At 38.8% G+C, this 21,470-nt stretch overlaps 1 protein-coding gene across 7 annotated transcripts in view; it reads right to left on the bottom strand.

Moving 5' to 3' along the window:
* The window catches only part of ERC2 (ELKS/RAB6-interacting/CAST family member 2), a 912,338-nt gene that overhangs the window by 546,695 nt on the left and 344,173 nt on the right, over positions 1-21,470 (bottom strand). For all 7 annotated transcript variants that reach the window (XR_011496408.1, XR_011496409.1, XR_011496406.1 and 4 more), the window contains exon 7: positions 6,637-6,804. Coding sequence is in view for 3 of the 7 variants with exons in the window: in XM_070492831.1 (XP_070348932.1) it covers positions 6,637-6,804 (168 nt within the window). In the remaining 4 variants the exon portion in view is untranslated. The remainder of the gene's footprint in view (positions 1-6,636; positions 6,805-21,470) is intronic.

Here is a 21,470-nt window from a genome sequence, read left to right as displayed (position 1 = left end):
CAAGAGTGCTATATATACTCTTTATAAGTATGGATTATCATATGTGAAAATTATATTATTTTTATTATATATGTGAAAATTTTAAAAGAGAAAGTAATAGTAATAGTTTAAACATCATACACACCCATATGCACACACACATACACAAGACATTCACCTCTGTAAACTGCCTGTAATGATGCCAGAGAAAAAGTGTAGCTAAAAATGTTAATCATATCAGCCAAGATAATATCCAGAGGAGAGAGAAATGTCTATTATACTAAGTAAAAATCATTTTAAGGAATACTCTCTCAAGGCAGGGAGCAGACAGAAACAAGATAAGTAGGGCAGTCTAGCCATGGGAAGAAAAGGACTCCCATAGGCCAGGGTTTGGTCTGGATAATTATTTGTTTTGGGGTGCAGGGGGTGTTTCTTTTATATTGTAAGATATTAGCAGCACCCTTGGACTCTACCCACCAGATGTTTGTAGCAATCCCCCAGCTGTGAAAACCAAAACTATCTACAGACATTGCCAAATGTCCCTGGGGAGGAGATGGCGGGGGGGGGGTGGGGGGGGGTGGGGGGGAGGGAAGGGCGGGTAATGTGTCCCCTGGTTGAAAACCACTGCCTTAGACCCATGGCCACCCTGGTTGCAGCTCCAACCTCTGGATGCCAGCCCAGTTCCTGGCTTCAGATGCAGAGTGAGCTCGCCTACACTGAGGTCAGACCCTAGTTGACCATCACTGCAAAGCAGAACAGCTTCCCAGACCGCTTCCTCTTGGGACTCAGTGAGGAATTACCAAAATTATGAGTTCATCTATGACTAGTCCAGGAAAGCTGCTTAGATGTCTCAAACATCTTTTGAGGTCTAAGTTCTATAAGCCAACAGCTAAAACAAAGTGAAAATAAGATGAGAGCAAAAATGGTGCAATTCTTTGAAAACAAAGTGGCAAAACAATCCAATGGTTTAGAATGGTACATGAAGAATCTCATGGGGGTAAAAACAAACAAAAACTGAAGGTCACCATAATCTTTCTTTTTTCTAAACATAGCACAACATATATTTTTAAAAATCCAGATCTGGTGTTGTATTTTATTCATTTATTTGGTTACTTATTTTTCATCACATTATGTAGTAACTGCATCTCTATCTGTTTGCTATTAAAAGTAGGCATATTTGTGTATCAACCTGAAGAAAGTTGCTCAAATTATCGCTTAGTTAGTCCTTAAAAGTTAATGATCCCACTTGTCTCATGAAGGAGGCAGAATCATAAAGTAGAAAAACACCAGAATAGGATGGTGGTTAAGACTAGTTCCATCACTTCCTTGCCACGTGACTCTGGGTAAGTTACTCCCTAAACCAGTCTCTCATTTTAAAAATAGGGATTATGATAGTACCTACATGCCATTAGGTTTGTCATAAGGATACGTAACCTAAGGATGCCAAGCCCTTAGCACAGTGTCTGTATATAGTAAGGGCTCAATCAATCCCAGATTATTCTTTTGTTATGAAAATTAACATTTGCATGGTCATAATTGGAAATGACCATGGATAATTAGCAATTTCATTATATCATTCTCATAAAGTACCCTGCCTTTAACACTCCCATAAGTTAGAAGTGAGAACTAGAGGAGGAAGCTTTCTTTTGCATAACAAGACAGTATTCTCTGTAAATACCACGTTTTCTTTATATTAAAATGGAAAATGAAGGAAGACTGGCTAAGCTCCCTTACTTAAGCCTTCATCCCTTTTTACCTCCCCAGGGTAATGGAACTGAGGCTGGAGGTGTCAGAAGTGGGTACAGCAACAGTCAATTCCTCATCTTTGTTTTATTATTTATGGGATGGTTCCATCTTGCAGCCTATACAGAACATACTGTCCTGGGAACAATGAGTGGGTTTGACATTTCGGGGCAAAGGACTCTTCTCACAGCTAACAATATTCTTCATCCAGGAGTGGGTCTCAAAGTGGTTTCTCTACTCCAAAGTTCTCATTCATTCAGAATTTGCTGATATAATTTATTCACCCAATGCATATTGATTGAGGACCATCCCCTGCCAAGAATTTTGCAAGGAGATGGAGATATCTTGATGATCACGGTTGGGGCACACGAGGAGCTTAGCCCTGGGAGGGAAGCCAACATTCACTAAAGGGACGCATAATTTCAAACTGAGCCAAGAAATGCTTTAGAGCATAAAATCTTTCCCAGCCTGCCGTGTCAGCAAAGACTTCCCTGAGTAAGTGACATAAGAACTGATGGAAAGCTCAGGTGGAAAGCTTGGAACCACATTTCCAAGATTCCTTTTAGGGAAGGTCTGTTTAGATCCTGCTAATGAGAAGCTCTTGTGTGAAATTTGGAGATCTGTCCCAGGACTTTGAATCTTGACCAACAGCGTGATATAAGGGCAGAGGGAAGATGGTGCGAGATCAAGAAAAGACACGTGACCAGAGGCTCCCGGTTATGAGATCATGGCACTGCCTGCCTTGTCTTGGTCTCCTAGAGATGTTCTGGTCCTTGATCACCCCTAATCTGGTTCTACTAGTAAGATACTAGAGCTCTGGATATCCTTGCAATAAATTCCCTTTTGCTTAAGGTAGCCAGAATTAGCTTCTGCTGTTTGCATCCATCAAGTGGTTTGCTTCTGGTAACATGCCACATTGCTCTTCACTGTACTTACATTTAGGATTATGCGTGTCTGTCTGCCCAACCAAACTGTCAGCTTCTTGAGGACTGGAGAATGTCTTATTTCTCTTTGAACCTCCAGGACCTAGAGTAGTGACTGACTGACACATCGGAAATACTCAGTACATGCAAAATGAATATGATTTTCCACGTGTTCAAAAAATTAGGAGGTTTGCCAAAAATAAAAATAAAAGTTCAACTGGATGTTTAAACACTAGAAAGAGCTCAAGTGAATCAAAAAGTCCTCTATACCTCACACCAATTTTTCACTAATGTGGAAATATCTATGTTCTATAGTCATCTTCTCAGATATTACTTCTTTTGATAAACTTCATGAAGAAACTCAGTATGTTAATAACCACACTCCCGTAGCATCCTTACCTTTGAGTTCATCGTCATTCAGAATTTTTACCACCGCACTTCCAATTACATAAAATAAAGCTGTTAAAGTGGGCAGGTCCATATATTCCACTCCCAGGAGTCAACTCCACTCATCTCTCCCTACCTTTTCTACCACAGGGCAAACCATGAAGCCCTAGGCAGCTGGTGAACCTGGCTTCCAGAGAAATCTCCATCTGTTTTTCTACCCCTAATAAATAAAGTACCTCTGCTCTATAAATTCACATTGCTCATGGGACTGAGACCTAGGATGAAACTGGAGATAGAATTTTTGTCCAATTTAATGGCTTTTAAAAAAATTTCTTGGGTAGTAAGTTTATGGTACAAGAATCTATGAGCTACATAACAGTTTGAATTTGATCTGGTTTAAATAAATGCTACCATGTCCTAAAATCCTGGGCATTGTACACCTTCCAAATGTACAATGTCATCAAGGTTTTATGACATTTCCTACAAAAACTCAATAGTCAGGTAGCACTTCATCAGTTAAAGTTTGAATTCAGGTATGGGACCAGTATGCTATGGCTGTAGCATGAAAACTGCGCCACTCCTCTGACTTTAGTATCATAGCCGCAAGAAGATATTCCAATAAACAGTTTTCACACATGTACATTTTTGTCCCCTACTAAAAGAACTCCACATCTTGGAATTATAAAGTAGAGCCAAAACTATGGTGGTAGGACCAAAAATCCATTCTCGATGACTTGTGTTTTCCAACAAAGGCTTGATTCCAGATATTCTGCCACCTGGGGTTCTCTGTTTATTCAACTTCACTTCCTTCCTCAAGTAACTAAATGCTTAGAGCATCAGTCCATGTCTGTTGCCCAGACATGTGACTTGTCCATGTGGCTTATGGAGCACACAAGACTTCTGAGACCCAGGCTCTGAAGGTAAAGCTGACAGATACGAGGTGCAAGCCTAGCTTCGCCAGGTTAAACATGGCTATGAAAGGAGCATACCCAGCTCTACTGGCATCAAAACACATTGCTGGCTGCCAAAGAGTCTACGAAAAAGAAATATTAAGTAATACTGCACCTCTGACATTGACACGAGTTTATTATTCTTCCACGCCAAGACACCCTAATCCAAAGCTTATGCTATTCCAATCCAGGCCTGCCTTAAAACAACCAATTATGCTGAATGTGGTCAAAACTCTAAGGAGTCTCCACTCGCAAAGACAATGGTTCATTGGCCCATTAGCTTTTGTGTTATTCCCACATTTCGAGTCAGTTTCTGAATTGTGTACATCACTTCCTTAGGGATAATTTCTCTTTCACATTGCAGGTATAAGAGAACTCCTGCCCCTTCGCTATGTCGCCAGTGATTTTATTTCCTCCCCAGATGTATTGGTAAACACTCAGTGAAGAAAACTTAAAGCTGAACAAGCTCTCCAAATATACACGAAATACTTCCAAATTCATTATCTACATGGTTTAAATAAGTGGGGTTATGATCATGTTGCCCAAAAAAGCCATAATATCCAACAGCTTTGTTCTCGAACTTCCAAACTAGTTCTTTTGAATCTGGCTGGGGGGAAAGTTTAAAATTCTGTAAAATATGCACGTCAGCAAAAGTGGCCATTTGTCACTTCTGCATTGAAAGTGCCTTCCCAAAATCTGTACAGAGAAAATTGTTGCCACTCGGTCCTCAAGAATGAGAGAGCTTAGTCTCAACTCCTGGTATAAAAAAGCAATTGTGATCTTCTTCCTTGATTCACTCTCACACCTGGTATCATCATCACAAAACATGAGGTCCAAAGAAAAATGAGGCTTATTCTCTTAATTTGCAATAAGCATTTTATTCTATTTTCCCAAAGACAAAAAACTTGTATTTAGGTTGTATGACCTCGGGCAAGCCAATCATAAGCCTCAGTTTCCTGGGGTTAATAACTGTACCTGCCTCACAGGGTTATGGGTTAAGAGTCAGTAAAGAACACTTGTTAACGAGTATAGCAGAGTCCCCAGCATACAGTGTTCAACACAAGTAAACTCAGTAAATGTCAGCCTTTGTTATCATTCACTGCTGGGGATTTAAAATGAAAAGCCTTCTTTTGAATCCTTAGTACGTGCTCCAAGAACTGCAACTGTAGCTGTTTTTCTGTTAGTCCCACCTGCCCTAGACAGTCTCTTTGATTCAGGAATCCGCCATCATCTCTTCCCAGTTCTCTTCTAATCATCTGTACCAATTAGCTGGAGCTACAAAGAGGGAAACCAACTGCCAGAGCTTTGTCTGTAAAGATGTCTACAGAAATGAATTAATAATATGATCCATCAGATCACCAATATCCAGAGAGTGAGGATGGAAGCTACTGGGGATGGGAATGGCTTCATGTGTGCACAAGTTGTGTAGCTGCAAACAGCCCCAAACTCAGAAGGGTCCCATGCTTGCTTTAATGCTCTGCTGTTACCATCCTGAAATTTTCAATACTTATTGAGCAAGGGGCCCCACACTTTCATTTTGCACTGGGCCCCATTTACGTGGGTGGTTGTGAGTTCTGATCAGAAAGTGGTAAGAAGTGTTTTATGTGTTAAAAGGACTACTCCAATTTCTGTGTTAAGAACAGCCTGTAGGAAAGGTAAGGGTAGGAGCAGAAAAAACAGCTAGAATGCTGTTGATATAAATAAAGTGAGAGATGACGACAGCAAATGACACCAAGAGGAAAGGCCAGTTAGATTCCATTTGCCTACAGCTGCAGCATGGTACACAGTAACATGCCTGTCTATGGCAGTGTCCAGGCTGGCCATCTCCTGCTGCCCACCACTGGTTCCCTCCCAGTTTCTATGCTGGCTGCCTCTTAACCTGAGAGCCCTACGTCTTTCCAACACATTTCTCTTTCTTAAACAAGCAGGTGTTGGTTTCTCTTTTTGCCTATCCTTTTCCTAGGGAAAGGCAGGGGACACTACAGTCCCACTAAAATTGTACACAGTAGCAAATGGGAATTCTCCAAAAGAAAATCAGGGTGCTGTCACAAAACCTGTATCCTCTACAATGGAGAAAATGAGCTGCTGAAAGAAGGAAGGAAAGAAGGGTCCTAACCCCAGGTCAAGCACCTTCTGTGTTAGGTCACTGTAGTCAGAACTTACTACACATTCTCTCACTGATTCCAGTTAAGTAATGGGTGTAAACATTACCCGACCCCCTGAAATCTGTATGGGTTTGGCAGGATAAGACCTACTAAAGTTGACGTAAATAAAAAATCCATCTAAAATACCTTTAAGACCCACATAATACATTGCTCAACTCTCAGTAGCGAAAAAGGAAAAATTAATTAACTTTTGGGGCTTTTTATTATTTTAGACTTACATCTAACTTTAAACAATTATTTCCATGTTTAAGCTGGCAAATGAAAAAAATCACCACTATTTAGTTTTCAGGTAATCAAATAGAAAATTCATCAGGCCCTGCTAAAAATGACATGATACAACCACCAGTAAATTAAATACCAGTAAGCTAAAAGTGCATACTTCTTACTCCAAAATTCTTAGACAAAAATTTCTTCTTTCTCACAAGCTCAAAAATTTCTTGGAAATGACAAAACATGGATGCTACCAATGCCTTAATGTCAGCTACTCACCTTTTTCTGAAGGACATTGATTTTTCTTTCCTTCACTTCTAACATATCCTTCATGTCGCGAATTTCTCCAGCCAGTGTCCCCTTCTCTTCTGTGAGGTCCTGTAGCTGTTTTGTTTTTTTATTGAGAAAAGATTCTTTCTCTTCCAGTCGTAATCTCAACGCATCTACCTGAAATCAGGAAAAAGAAAGGAGGCTGCAGTTTTTCCCAGAGGTCATCAGGAACCACCAGTGATGCCCTGGGAGGGAGGAAGGGCAGCAGGATGCCTTCTGAGCACAGCGTGATCCAACCACTGCCCAGGGGCACCTCGATGCCATGCGTCTTAACAGCTTATATCCACCTAAAGTCCTGTGGCATATGTACCTGAAGAGTGATATATTTTTTTAAAATATGAGGTTTATATGAAATAAGACTTTATGAAATAGTCGTACGTCTCCATATGGTGAAGCCATAAGCTGGGAAACAAAGTACACTAACACTCTGTGTCTTTGAGAGCCCAGAGAGGACACAATACTGCTGACGCTCTGCAGCATCCTCCAGCAAAATGGACGCTACAACGAGCCATGCCACGAACATCTGGAAGAACAAGATTGACAAGTAGAGAAACAGTCCTAAATTAGAAAAATACATGTTGCCAAGAGGAAGTAAATGCCATGGAAATGACACCCATTCTCCAGCTTTATGAAAGACCGCTTTCCAAATACTAACGAAAAAGAAGACAAAGTATACAAAAAAGAAAATCCTATTTCTACCTTAGATCAAAAATTAGATTATTATAATTTCTGTTTTTCAAATGTCAGTAATAAAATGAGAAAACATAAGCTTTATTTTCTTAATTTAACATTCTAAAGACCATGTGCAAAAAAATTTAGATGGGCGATATGGGGTATCAGAGTGATGGAAGACTTTAATCCTCACCCTCCACACCAGGAACCTGATAGACAGCCGCTACATCAAGCATCAGGAAGCAGCGCTGCCAACACGTTATTTAGAGACATCAAAACAACCAGGCAAAAAGAGTGAGAGCAGGTTGTCTTGGGGAAGAAGAAATGGGACAGAGGTAAGAAGGGGGCTGCTGAATCTCATTGCAAATCTTGTGGGACATTTTGCTCATTATACTACCAGTAAGTAAAAATTAGATGAAAAGGGGAAAAAAAAGATAAAAGTAAAAAAAAAACAAAAGGCCAAAGGAATACCATAATAAGCCAAAACAGATAAACAGGTAAATACTACAAGGACACAGAGGCGAAGGCAACCTAGAACACTGGAAAGGGGACACTTAGGTTTTAGGCTGAGTTCTGCTTCTATGTAGCTGTGAGGATCAGAACAAATTACTCTCACTTCCTCTCACCCAGCCTTCCAGCCTCAGTTTCTCCATCCATAAAACAAAGAGCTTAGAACAGACAGTCTCTAAGGGCATGACATTTTATGATTTTAAAGGCAGGAATCAGACTTAGGTAGAATATATCAGGGAAGAATGATGATATTAGAGATAAAAAGTTAGAGTCTCCTTTTCTTACCCTTTTCCAAAAAAGGGGTCAAAGGTGATGGGGAGGTGGGTGGGTAGAGAGTTTTCTAGTTTCTGACTCAGAGAGGAGGATGAAGCTGGGAGGTCCCAGCAAGGGAAGAGGTGCTGATAAGTGCTTACAGCTCAGTGGGCAGAGTCACCCTGACCGCATTATGAGAGCAGACGGCCACTCTGTGACTGCAGAGGGTGAGACCCGCAGAATCTTCAAGGAGCGATAGCTGTGCCTCTTCTCACAGAATGGCCACAGAGATCCAGGGGCGGGGAAGGAAGGGGAAGGGGATACTCATGTCCTGGGGATCTTTCCTTTCCGAAATGAAAATTCATGCCAGTTCACTAAAGCTTAAGCATCTCAGATTCTCAAGTGGCCTATCTTTGTCTAAAGTTATCTACACCTGTAAACCTGGAATAGCATTAGTATTTCTCTTTGGGTTTTCATCATATCTGGTGAAAAAATATGATTTTTAGTTTATATATAATGGATGGCATTTGATGGGTTCCTTGGAAACTGGCAGGACATGCTGAGCACTCCAGACCATAGCAGTGGTTATAAAGGGTTACATTCAATTACAGAGATTTGCACACAGGCTGACCAGGACTCAGCATGAATCTGAGAAGAAGCTGTGGTCCCATGAGCTCTGCATTCTAGCTATCAAAGACGGATGGTCTATATCTGGACTAAAGGAAATATCCAATATCCAAAACTGTGATATAAATAAATTACAATATGGGAAGTAGTGATTGGTGCTGGAGAGAGTTTAGAAAAAGAGACTCTGTATTGATGAACAACATGCTTAACATTTGTAGCACCTCCTCACCCTGTGTGATCTATCAATGCCCTGACGCATCTTCCTGAGCCCAGGAGAGATAAAAAGCAACCCTGGTTATAGGAATATTTCTCCAGGAATAAAGGAGAGAGCAAGGATGGTCGTGATCAACACACTACTCGCAACACCCAAACTCTACATGGCAGGAGGAAGTCTGTGCCAGCTGAGGTCTTCTGTTTGGAAGCTTATTTTCCATGCACCCAAAAGCATGTCCTCAGCTTCAAAGGAATTTGAATCATGCCCTTCAATCACCTTCACTCTATCTTTACAGCTTTGCACAGTCTCCTAGAATCAAGAAACGAAGCTTAAGGGTCTTTTTTTTAAAGACAAAACTCTGACCTGAACCGCATCCAATTCTCAACCAACATTAGCCCAGTTTGCAGTAAGCAAGTATGACATCATTTCTAAAGTCAAATTTTAACTTCCAGATGGTGCAAAACCACAAGCAGGCACACAGGCCTTCTAATGCACAGAAGTTTAAATACAGGGAAGACCAGGCAAAAAAAGAATATAATCCAATAAAAATTAGAATATGTAGTTCCAAACTGGGTATCAATGAGTAGGATTAAAGTTCCCTTCACTTATATTCAGATTTCACCCAAGAGTGCACATCACTTAAAAAAGAATCGGAAAAGCCTTGAAGTTTAGATTATAGTCCAACATCAGGGAGAGATATAAAAGTTAAAATGTTTGGGGATATGAAATACCTTTCTCTGCCTCTTCACTCAACACCAAATAATTTTAAGGGCCCTTGACTCTCTCTCTTAAACTTTGGCAGTTGACTCAATAATAAAACTTGGCAAAGCAAAGAGCACCATCATTTCCCAGAAAAACAAAAGAAAATTAGAACTGGATGATATCGTCAACGCACAAAGACCCATAGGCTGAATTTCCAATTTTTACGTATGACTTAACCACACGGAAACTAGTCACCTAATGTTAAAACTAGGACAATCTTTTCATTTTAGGAGAATTACTCATTTTCTTCTGATCCAGTGTGCGTATTTGTGCGTGTGTGTGTGTGCACATGTGTGTGTTTAAGAGCATGTAACATATGAAAACTTGACCTTTTATCTGGCAGTATAAACATGAAACATTTGTTATCACTTCAGTTCCAGGTAATAACTTGAAAGAAAAGGACCATGGCAATGAAATTGGCAAAAATTGCCAAAATCAGAGTTAACATTATTAATCTTCATGTCAGCACCCAGAAATTATAACCAGTTCCAATAGTGAGGTATGTTTCTAGAAGTTCTATACATAAGCCTCCCGACCTCTCTGCCATATTTTACACGGGGCTTCAGAAACGCTTTCAATGTTGTGACAAAACACTAAGTGCTACTTGATGTGCCATAAATAATTTTTTAAAATCAAATGGTTCATTTCAATCTTAAAATGACTACAGCAACACTTGAGGAAAAAAAACACTTGAAAGAGAGAAAGTGGCCACTTGAAAATTTTCACAGATTAAATACTACTTACTTGACAACGCTTCAGGATTTGAATAAACGTGCGATCACAAAGAACAGCTTTAAAAGAAAATGAAACTGGAACATGCACAAAAGCTCCCAATATAGTTTTATTTCACATTCAAAGTTTCATTTGTTTGTTTTTCCTAATAGTAGACTTGGGTTAAGCATATATTTGAATTTGATTCAACTTGCAATCAGTCAAATGGGGAAGACGGTTTCAAAGTTGGAAGTATATAATGAACACAGCCTCTGAAGACACAAACACTACAAACAACCTGAAATCTAAAATTTGCTGTGGTAGTAACCACTAGTTCTCACTCACATCCAATGCTCCTTTCCTTCCTGAAGACAGGGAAGATCTCTCTTCTCAGCCTCCGTGTGAGAAGATGGGGCCGTGTGCTTTATTCATGAAATATAAGGAGAAGTGACATACGTCATTTCCTGTCCATGCTACCTGCATACTTTTCCTCTTCCTCAGAGATCTTGGAAGCTACGTTTTTCAGACAGTGGAGCTACAAGATGGCAGAACCTCCATAAATCTGGATCCTCAAATGACCATGAGAAACAGGATTGTCCCCTTCCTTCCCCCACACCAATCCCAAACCCCCAACATGGGTTGGACTTACAGTATGATGTGTTAAACTACCCAGAAATCATTATAATAATTTCCCCTGGTTTTGCTAAGAAGTGGGTAACTTAAACTATAAAGCCTTGTTTGTCTTAGAGATTATCACCAACCTAAAGGAAACGGGGCCATTGTACCTCCCTCTACTTCTTTTATATGTAGGACCCCAAAATCTTCTTTCTCCTATCCTTTCACCCCGAATCCAAAGAAGGGAAAAAATGACAGAGAGTTAAAAGCAGAGCTAAAACAAAGTAGCAGAACCCAGGGGAGTGAACACAAAGGTTAAAGATCAAGACCCCGGGGAGAAAACAGAAAGAGACCAAAGAGGAAGGGTCAGTACCCTTAGCTCACTGGCTTAAACTTCAGTTCGAACAGACAAATGGCTTAAGTGGACAACTCTGCTTTGCAAAAGTCACTGCATTGTAAATGCATGTGTTCAAGCAACTCATGGCAACAGCCATGGACTTACCAACAGGCGTCCCAAATGTCAGAAGCAGAACTAAGGTGTTATAAACAAAATGAGGATAATAACGGTACCTCCCTCCTCAAGCTATTTTGAGGATTAAACTAAATAACTCATGTAATGCACTTAGCACAGTGCCTGGCACCTAGAAACACTCAATAAATTTTTGCTATTGTTATTATATTTTATTATTCTCTTTTCCACAGCCTCTAACCCAGTGATTTATATACTGTAGGAATGCAATAAAGGTTGCTAATCAACAGCCCTCAGGAAAAGTAGCGAACCAGCAAATAAGATTTTGTGCTCTAACATGTACCAGGGTGTTATATTGTCTGTCATTTGCTTTAAAATATTTCAGCATACACTGTATGATATGTGTGTCTGTGTGGAGGGATGTCTGGGTGGCTATACTTCCCAACTAGGAATAAATTCTCCAGTGGTAGCTATTAACCTATGAAAGACTTTAATTAAAAGCTGACAGGCCAGAGTCAGCTACCAAAAGTGCCTCCATATTCTTTATATTTGATGAACACCTAAAATTTGGGCAATTAACATAACTGATGTGAAAAGTGATTTTTCCATGGTAAAGTGAGTGGTGTTTGAGATGTGTGGATTGGCTAGAAATGTTGCACAGGCACTCCCACTCTTCCAGGAACAGGAGTTCAGACAGTGTGTCCAATGGAAATATGATGTAAGCCACATCTATAATTTTAAAATTTCAAGTAGCCACATTAAAAAAGTAAAAAGAAACAGATGAAATTAATTTTAATAATATATTTAATTTAACCCACTATCCAAAATATTATTTAACATGTAATCAATATGAAAAATATTAATGAGATATTTTACATTCTTTTTTTTGTATTGTCTTCAAAATCCAGCATTTATTTTACACTTTCAGCATATCTCAATTAGAACAAGCCACACTTTAGGCACTCAGTAGTCACACGTGGCTCAAGGGTACCATATTGGACTGGGCTGGTCTATGACTCTAGTACACCCAAAAGTTTCACCCCTTAGATTACAATCTCCCCTGTATATAGAGGCTTCAGGGAGGATTTTGGCCCAACAGCAAACAAGGTTGGCTGAGTCCAGCCACAGGAAATGTCATTACATTGACCTAGCATGAACCGTTTATGGTCTCAAAAAAGCAGACAGCTGGAAATTCAAGGAACACTCAGAGACGTTGCATGACTATGATGTACTACCTGAAGGCAAGGTCATGGGGCAGGAATCCTACAGCCTTCCTTTCTCTAAACATCAGAGGCTACTGATCTCTACCAAAGAGAACCACAGAACTGTCAACGACTCATTTGGATTGGTGATTCAGTTAGCATGATCTTTCTGGAGTCTTATTGAAAAGAAGAATTCAGAATAATCATCGTTTTTAAAAACTTTTTCACACCAATCTCTAATTATAGCAAAAGCTGCCTTCCAGAAAAAATGTCCTTCAACAGCTGCACCAGCAGAAACTAGCAATATAGGTGAGAGTGTGTCCACCTCTCAGCCTACGCTTGGGTTGTGCCCTTCTACTCTTTGGCTTCTGCAGCAATTTTGATTTCAGACTTCGCTTCTCTGTAGGTGCTCTTCTTATCTCCAATAACTAGAATTATTTATTCATTCATTCAACAAATAGGAAGAATCGATTTTGTACCAGGCATTGTTCTAGGTTCCAGATACAGCCTTTTAACAAGACTGTCAAGTCTATGACTTGGTGAACCATACATTTGTGAGGGTTTGGGTGAGGTAGAACAAATAAGCATTACGTCAATGTTATTAGTAAATATGATTTTTAGGGTAAGAAGAAAGTAATACAAATATAAACTTTAAGATCTTATGTAAAATCCTTGTAAAAAACTGGAATGACAAAAGGCTAACTTGTAGATATCTGTGTATATTGGTGAAAATATATACGTGTGTGTTTGTGTGTATGCAAAAATAATAAAATTCATGATTTAGCAAATATCTACCAGTTATTATAAATCAAACCTGAGCCAACACTTCGGTATTCAGCAAAATGGTTTATTGAACTGATGGATACTCTCTACTGTGCAATCGTCGAATACTAAGTGGTCTTCACTGATCTTTAAACAAGGTGTGCTTTATACCTGCTCCACTGCTTTCAAGGTGATTTTGGATTTTAATAAATTTGGGTCTTAAAAAATGGCCTTGTAAGACTAATAAGTATGAACACATGATGCATTTTCTCTCTTAAAATTATTTTCTAGCTTTGACCATTAAAAAGGCCTAGAAAAAAGTGAACACCTCGGTAGCAATGAGCACCCATCTCAAAACCCAGATTGTAGTCTCTAAAAACCACTTTTCACTAAAAGAAATCAGTTTCATTGTAGAAATGATTGATTTTAAGTCTGTAGCAAGAAACATCCAAGGTGAGTATAGAATACCTTGTTGAACCAGAAAGCAAGGAAATTATTCAAGACCAATAGAGTCTTCTTATTGGCAGAGGATGGAACAATTTGATGCTGTTCTACGAACAGACACTAGGGGGCATGAATGGAGGCCAGAGAGAGGTAGGGAACTACTGCAGTCAACCAGAAGTGACTGCCACAACCAGGACAGAGGTAGTGCAGAGAGCAGACGTGGCTGTGTTTGAGATACATTTTGAGATATAATCAGGAGACAACTGGCAGAACTGAGGATTTGTATACATGGCGGTGAAACGATGGAAGAAATCAAAAAACTCCTGGGTTACTGGCTGGAGCAACTGCATAGATAGTGGAATTATTGCCTGTGCTGGGAAAGACTGGGGAGAATCAGACTTGAGAACAGGAAATCAAGAGTTCATGATCAGGGCCATGTAGTTTGAGACGCTAGGAAACATCCAAAAGATAAACAGCTAAAAGACTTGGAAGCTCTAAGACAACAGAACATGGACTAGAGTCTAACCTATGTGCGGATGAGCAGTCTGGTAATTACATCACCATTCCTCCAGAAGACTAATTAGGACATCTTCTGCACATTTACAGATTTACTCACACTTAGATGGAGCTGTCTAAGATCAAGTTAACAAAAACTTGTAAGGAGAGGACATCTATACAGTCGAAAATTGAGAGAAATCCTTCTCCTAGAAGGGTCTCTGGTTTTCAGTCTTTACTTATAAGGTCTCTCTCCCCCTCACAGTCATGAGTAACAAGAGATTTGGTCATTGCAATTCTGTCCTTAAGCTCTTCAAGGTGGCTAGTTAATGTCATTGATGTATTTACCCTCCTGTGGATTCCTTCAGTCAATAGAGTGATACTGACTGGGGTAAAAAAGGACTGTGTAATCCCACTTCTGGGTGCTAGCTTTCATCTAGCAACCAAAATCTTATACATCTGACTAGGGGAGAAAACCTATATTGTATTTTAAGATATTTAGATAGCACAAAGAGGAACAATAATGGCTGCACTATAAAGTGCTTCATCATTTACAATGTACCTTTTTCTTAAATTATGTCTGTTCTATACAATTTCAATTCAAAAAATAAAATTCAGTATTCAGTATAGTATGACCACATGCTGTGCTTATAAAAGTTAAGTTACAATCACCAGCTTGTTAATAACACAGTTGAGATTTTCAGGTTGTAAAGGTGCATTTTGTCTTCCCTACTTGTCAAAAAATTATACCCAAGTCCCACATGCCACCTACTTGAAGAAAACAATGCTGGGTTAAGAGTGCTTCGTATCACCTACATGGAAGAATTCATATCATATGTGGGTTAATAATCCAGCCAAGTTTATAAAGCCTGTTTTCATACTTAAGTTTTTGGCTACTTCTTACACTAAAATTAGGTGGTTTTAAGTGACTAGTCCAAAGTTCAAAATTTAATGTTCAGTTCGGTTCCAGCAAATTTCTGAAAACACATGGGAATTGTAACTCATGTGTTAATACTTAAAGTTTTTGTTAATAAAACTTCCAACACTAACCTTACCTCATTGAACTTACCTCACTGGTTTTTATGCTCACTATAAAACTATAGCTGTCATAATATTTTTGAATTACTACAAAAGGAAGTAAGCCATTCCAAAGTCAATGTTATTTTGCAACATGATGATAGTTATAAATTCAAAATACTTAAAACCAATTTGCAAAGCTATCAATCTTAGTACCTCCTAATATTTGAAAAGCCCATCTTCAAAACATTTACTACTACCAAAAAAAAAGTTTAAGAAAACACCATGTATCATTCATATTGCACTTTCCCTTCAAGTAAGCACCTTAAATTTAAACATGAAAACACATTTTAACATAAAATTTTAAAATATTGATCCTGCTGAGATATGCCATGAACTTTCTAAACGATCACTGAAGCCTAAAGAAGTTAAATCACTAACAATTTAGTACCAAGATTAAGTAATAATTTTGTGATCTCAAGGCCAGTGCTTTTCAGTAAATCCAAATAAGTAACTTCCATCCAGGTACGCTTGATGTGTTTATAAATGACTAACAAATTAGGAACTGTAATCATTTTATTTAAAAGAGAATTAAACCCATATTTTAAAGTCATGTCTCTCAAATCAGGGCCCATATTCCTGGAGGATGGGGACCTGTGTTCAAGGATTCACGAGTTTGCTCCAAGAAGTGTTTTATGTTGTCTTTTCTTTTTGATGATTATCTCGAGAGTTAAAATGAACTTATTCTGGATCATGTAAATAACTCCTTATAACTAAGGATTGCTAAGAAGTTTCAATATCTGCCTTTGTGTTTGCATTAAGATTCCTTTGGGGTGAAATGGAGAAAGCACAGAAGGACTTCTTATTTCTCTGATATATTCCCTTCAAGTCTTGGCCATGGGACATCATGGTGACCATGCAAATGAGGGGTTCGTCAACACTACAGAAACAGCAATCAGTGAGGAAACCAGGATATCATACAGCACACCACTATGCAAACCTCTTCAGCTAGCATCTGAGCCATAGCAATTGGCACCATATTCATATCAAGTATAAATTTACATCCAGCAATCACAATCCTTCTCCATTTAAAGTTAGCATCCTTAATTTAAGTTTTATAGGCTTTGACATTGTATTTTTTATTTAGTGTAATTTTGATTTGGTTTCATAGTTTTCTATAAGAGCTATAAGCATACCTAGTCTTATCTTTTACCTAATTAAGTAACACAAGTAATAATTATTACACAAAGCAATACTGAGTGCCTACAACGTTCTTTTCATTTTTTTCTTTTAAAAGGAATTTCTTCCCAAGTGGGAGACATACTGCTGTAAAGTAAACAGTATTTGTTATTTGAAATCCTCCTGGGGGTTGTGCAAAAATTAAATGGAGGAGTGGAGGTGTGTTCCATGATCAAGCTGACTTGAAAAATGCAGCTAGCTCTCCTGATTTATGGTAGACATTAGCAGAAAAAGATTCTGAAGTCCCATAGCAAAGATCTTACCTAACTTGATTTAACTCATCTTTTCCCACATCTATTTAACCATAGAACACTTGTTTTTCTAAGAGTATATAATAATATCCTTCATTAATTTTTAGTAAAGATAGTTCTCAAGGATCTTTTAGCCATGAAATTTTTAAGACATGGCATGGATACGAAATGTTTGAGTGGCGAAATGGGGACACACCAGTGGATTAGATTCAGAAGGCCTTGGCTCAAAGTCAACTAAATAAAATCCAAGATGTCCTCTGTGACTAACAGTGTGTTAGGCGATGTGCCCACGTGTCTTCTGCATTGCTTGGGGCCACCTGTAAGGTAGGTGTTGTTTACAAGTTAAAACACTGCATCTCTGAGGGCTTGCAGAGCCAACATTGTAGACTATGTTAAAGCTCCACCTTCTGCTTCAAGGTCCACTCCACTAACCTACTTCCCAGGTTAACTTCTGGCTCTGCCAGCATCTGGTGGGACCTTTGGGGAAGTCACTTGCTTCTCAGGGACTCAGTTATTTCTTCCATACCAACAAAACTTTGCTCAATGGCCTCTAAAGTCATTACCTACCCTAAACTCTCATGATGTCACAAAGTGAGTGATCCAGACACAAAAACATATTTTAAAGCTTTGGTAATTAAAACAGTTTAGTGTTGATGCAGGAAGAAAAAGACAGAGGAAGTCCAAAATAGATTCATATACTTAAGGAAATTTAATATGATAAAAGTGGCATTTAAGATTCAGTAGAGAGGGGCTGGCCCCGTGGCCGAGCGGTTAAGTTCGCGCGCTCCGCAGCAGGCGGCCCAGTGTTTCGTTGGTTCGAATCCTGGGCGCGGACATGACACTGCTCATCAAACCACGCTGAGGCAGCGTCCCACATGCCACAACTAGAAGGACCCACAACAAAGAATATACAACTATGTACTGGGGGGCTTTGGGGAGAAAAAGGAAAAAATAAAATCTAAAAAAAAAAAAAAAAAAAAAAGATTCAGTAGAGAAAATTAGATTATTCAATTAATAATGGCTGGAAACTGACTACTCATTTAGCAAAATAATAATAAAGACAAAACCTTACCTAACTCCTTATGACCAAAAAAAATCCTAATAAAGAATTAGGTGTAAAATAATTAAACCATAAAAATTCTAGAAGTAAATATGGAGGCCCTTCTTTTTATTTTTGAAGTACAGAAGTCCTGTCTAAGAAGGAAGAAAAGCTTAGACACTATAAAGGAAAAGATAGACAAATGAGATTAAATATAAATTAAAATATCTTTATAAAAAAAGTCAGGGGCCAGCTCGGTGGCACAGTGGTTAAGTTCACACATTACGCTTCGGCGGCCCAGGGTTCACCGGCTCAGATCTCGGGTGCAGACCTACGCACCGCTTGTCAGGCCACGCTGTGGCAGGAATCCCACATATAAAGGAGAGGAAGATGGGCATGGATGTTACCTCAGGGCCAATCTTCCTCAGCAAAAAGAGGAGGACTGGCGGCAGATGTTAGCTCAGGACTGATCTTCCTCAAAAAAAAAAAACAAAAGGCAAATTGCAGAAAATTTTTGCAAAAGCCAAATATAAAATGCAATGTCTGTTCCTATATGTATGACATGTTTTAAATTGGGAATAAGAGAAGGAGCATTTGCTTGTATGTGCATAGACTATTTCTGGAAAGACACATAGGCAAATAAATAAGAGTTTATTAAATGCCTACTACATGCTCAGTCACATAGGCAATCAAAACAAAGATTAAATTAACGCATTAGTCAATTCCACTTGCAAGCTAACTAAGGCATCACACTGACTGCCATGGGGAGCTCAGAGTAAGGTAAATCCAGGCAGGACCAGAGCTCCCAGAAAATCAATCGATCACCTGCATTTCCAATTGACCCTCCTTGAGGCAGAAATGCTGCAGTGAGAAGAGCAGGCAAGGACACAGTCTGTCCTGGAAGAATTATTTATGGTGGTACATATTACAGCTTCCATGATTCTTTATCTAGTATATTAATACGTTGTTGGAAGGCAAGAAAGAGTAATACCTACAAGTAGGGGCTCTTGAGCTAGACCTCTCAAGGTCAAATCTTAACCCTCCACTTACTCACCAGGACTTAGAGAAAGATACAATCTCACAAAACTTCAGTTTCCTCACCCATAAAATGAGGATAATAATAGTACTGATACCACAAGAATTGACTGAATCATGACTTGCAAGGTGCTTTATTAAAACACACTAAGAAATAAAGTAGAAACAATCAATGAACAGGGTTGCTGTTTAATAGTGAAAAGTAACAATTTATGATTACCATGATAAATTATATATTCCATCATTGATATATGATTAGTAAATTTAGTCAATAGAGTACTATATGTTAATACTCTAGCATCCACCATTAAAAGCTAATCGCACTAACAGCCATAATGGCAACATTAGCTAACACCTATGCGCAGTTTCACGTGGCCCGTCAGCACTGTGAGACAGGCAGCTACTGCTCTCCATTTCACAAGGCTGAGAGCCACAGCACTTAGAGGCGGCAAAGCCAAGACTTAAGCACATGTCTCTCAAACTCCAAAGGGCCCACTTTGAACATCATGCTCAGAAGGCAGAAACTGGAAATAAGTGAACAGCAAGAATGACAACAAACCACAGGAGTGAAGAGGAATACGGCGTGAAGCAAAAAAAAGGTAAAGTTGCTAAAATTATCGTATGTATTTTATCCTTTATCATATATTGGTACTGTTAGGTATTGTTTATGGGTGAAAACATCGAGGCTCTGAGGGATCTACAAGCTAACATGGTAGAACTGTGACTTACATACATATTTATTACATATTTATATATAGTATACACTTATTATGTTTATGTATTATGTATCAAATTATATATTATATATAAATAATAATGTATAATATACAACTAAACTATGCCTTTTGCTGCCATATAATATGTATATTATATATCTATGGCATATATATTATGTATATATGGCAGCAAACAATATCTCTATTCTTCACCCATGTCTAAAATGCCCTGAATAAAATGTCATCAACAAGAAAATCCTGCAAAATGCCACCTACAGGTAGACACCATTCCTTCTATATATTCTTATGATGTGATGTTTCAACCTCAGCCAAATATTTACTACTGAAATAGTTTGCACAGATTTGCTTTCCAAAATAGTGAAAATACTTCTCCTATCCTAAGATATTCAGAAACATCTTTTACACACGCAAATAGCTTCAGGAAAGGAGGGTTCACCACTGAAGTTCCATTATAACACCTCACTAGGGTATGCGTTGACTCTAGGAGCACACTCTCACTTTTAAGCCAAGTTGAAGCTTCACGTCATTGACTTTTAGGAAGAGCATAAATGATTCTGAAATGGGTGGTAACACCAAACCCTGTGCAAATTTACATTGCCCAAAGCAAGCAATTTTTTCTCTGTCGGGGCTTGTCAGAGACTCTTCCAACTTGGAAGCATTTTATTACTAAGGAACATGGAGCTGGAAGTAAACTGAGTGCCAGGAGTGAAGATGGCAAGCGTTATAAAAATCAATTAAGTTAGAAGCCAGAATCAGAAGCTGGAACTGCCATGACGTTTAAAAAAGCTAAAGTCATGCTATGTACATTCTTTGGTCATTTTATGTTCTTAAAGAAAAACAAAGAGCCATCCTTTCTCATTTCACCATCACTGCTTCTGAAAATATTTACTGTGAGCATAGCACTAATACGGCGGGGAACATTTTAGTATGGAAAATCTGTTTCATCCTGCAAATTTTCTGTGTGTGTGTAAATCAATTTACCATGCAAACAATGAGTCAACAATATTGTATTATTCTTGCATCAGTGGTTTCTTTGTTTAGTCCTACAATTTTGTGACAGAAATCACAAGTGAGGGGCTGAAGGAGCAACAATTGGTGATTGGGAGTTCCCCCCATTATCACATCTGTAAAATGAGGAAGTTCAACTCACTGATCCAGTTCCAACTCGGACATTCTGTGATTTTATGATTCCATTTTGTTCGTTCATATTCTAACAATGCTGGAACCCATCAAACCACCCACACACTAAGGGGCTGCTGTTTCTGAGCATCCTGATATCCTACAAGCAAACCTGGTCACTAGGCATTTACCCATTTAAACAGTAAGCATTTTCAGTGCAGTCTAAAGGGAGGCAGAGACAGCATCACACTAAGTCTTGCAAACAGAGCGGTTTGGATAGAAAATAACTAAAAATTATAGCTCTATCTTTCATAATTACCAATTTTACGGAAAGGGGGAAAGTGTGCTGACAGCATCCTATCTAGCTGAAATACAAGAAATACCCAGAAATAAGAGCAGTAATCTAAAAGGAAGTACTGTCTGAGTCAGAGGGGAAAAATGTCTAGAAACTACAACCTTCTGATGATGGAGAAACCAAATGCACCAGGCAAGCTTGCCACTCTGCGGCATTTCAAATGCAAGCAAGTTTACACAAAAGACAAGATGAGTAAGAATATTGCCAGGACAAAGATATTGTCAGACTCCTTTATATCCATGTAGAAAGCAGAATT

The sequence above is a fragment of the Equus asinus genome, chromosome 21, assembly GCF_041296235.1.
Source record: "Equus asinus isolate D_3611 breed Donkey chromosome 21, EquAss-T2T_v2, whole genome shotgun sequence".
In the NCBI taxonomy this organism is placed as follows: Eukaryota; Metazoa; Chordata; class Mammalia; order Perissodactyla; family Equidae; genus Equus; species Equus asinus.
This window is presented reverse-complemented; position numbering and strand designations above follow the sequence as displayed.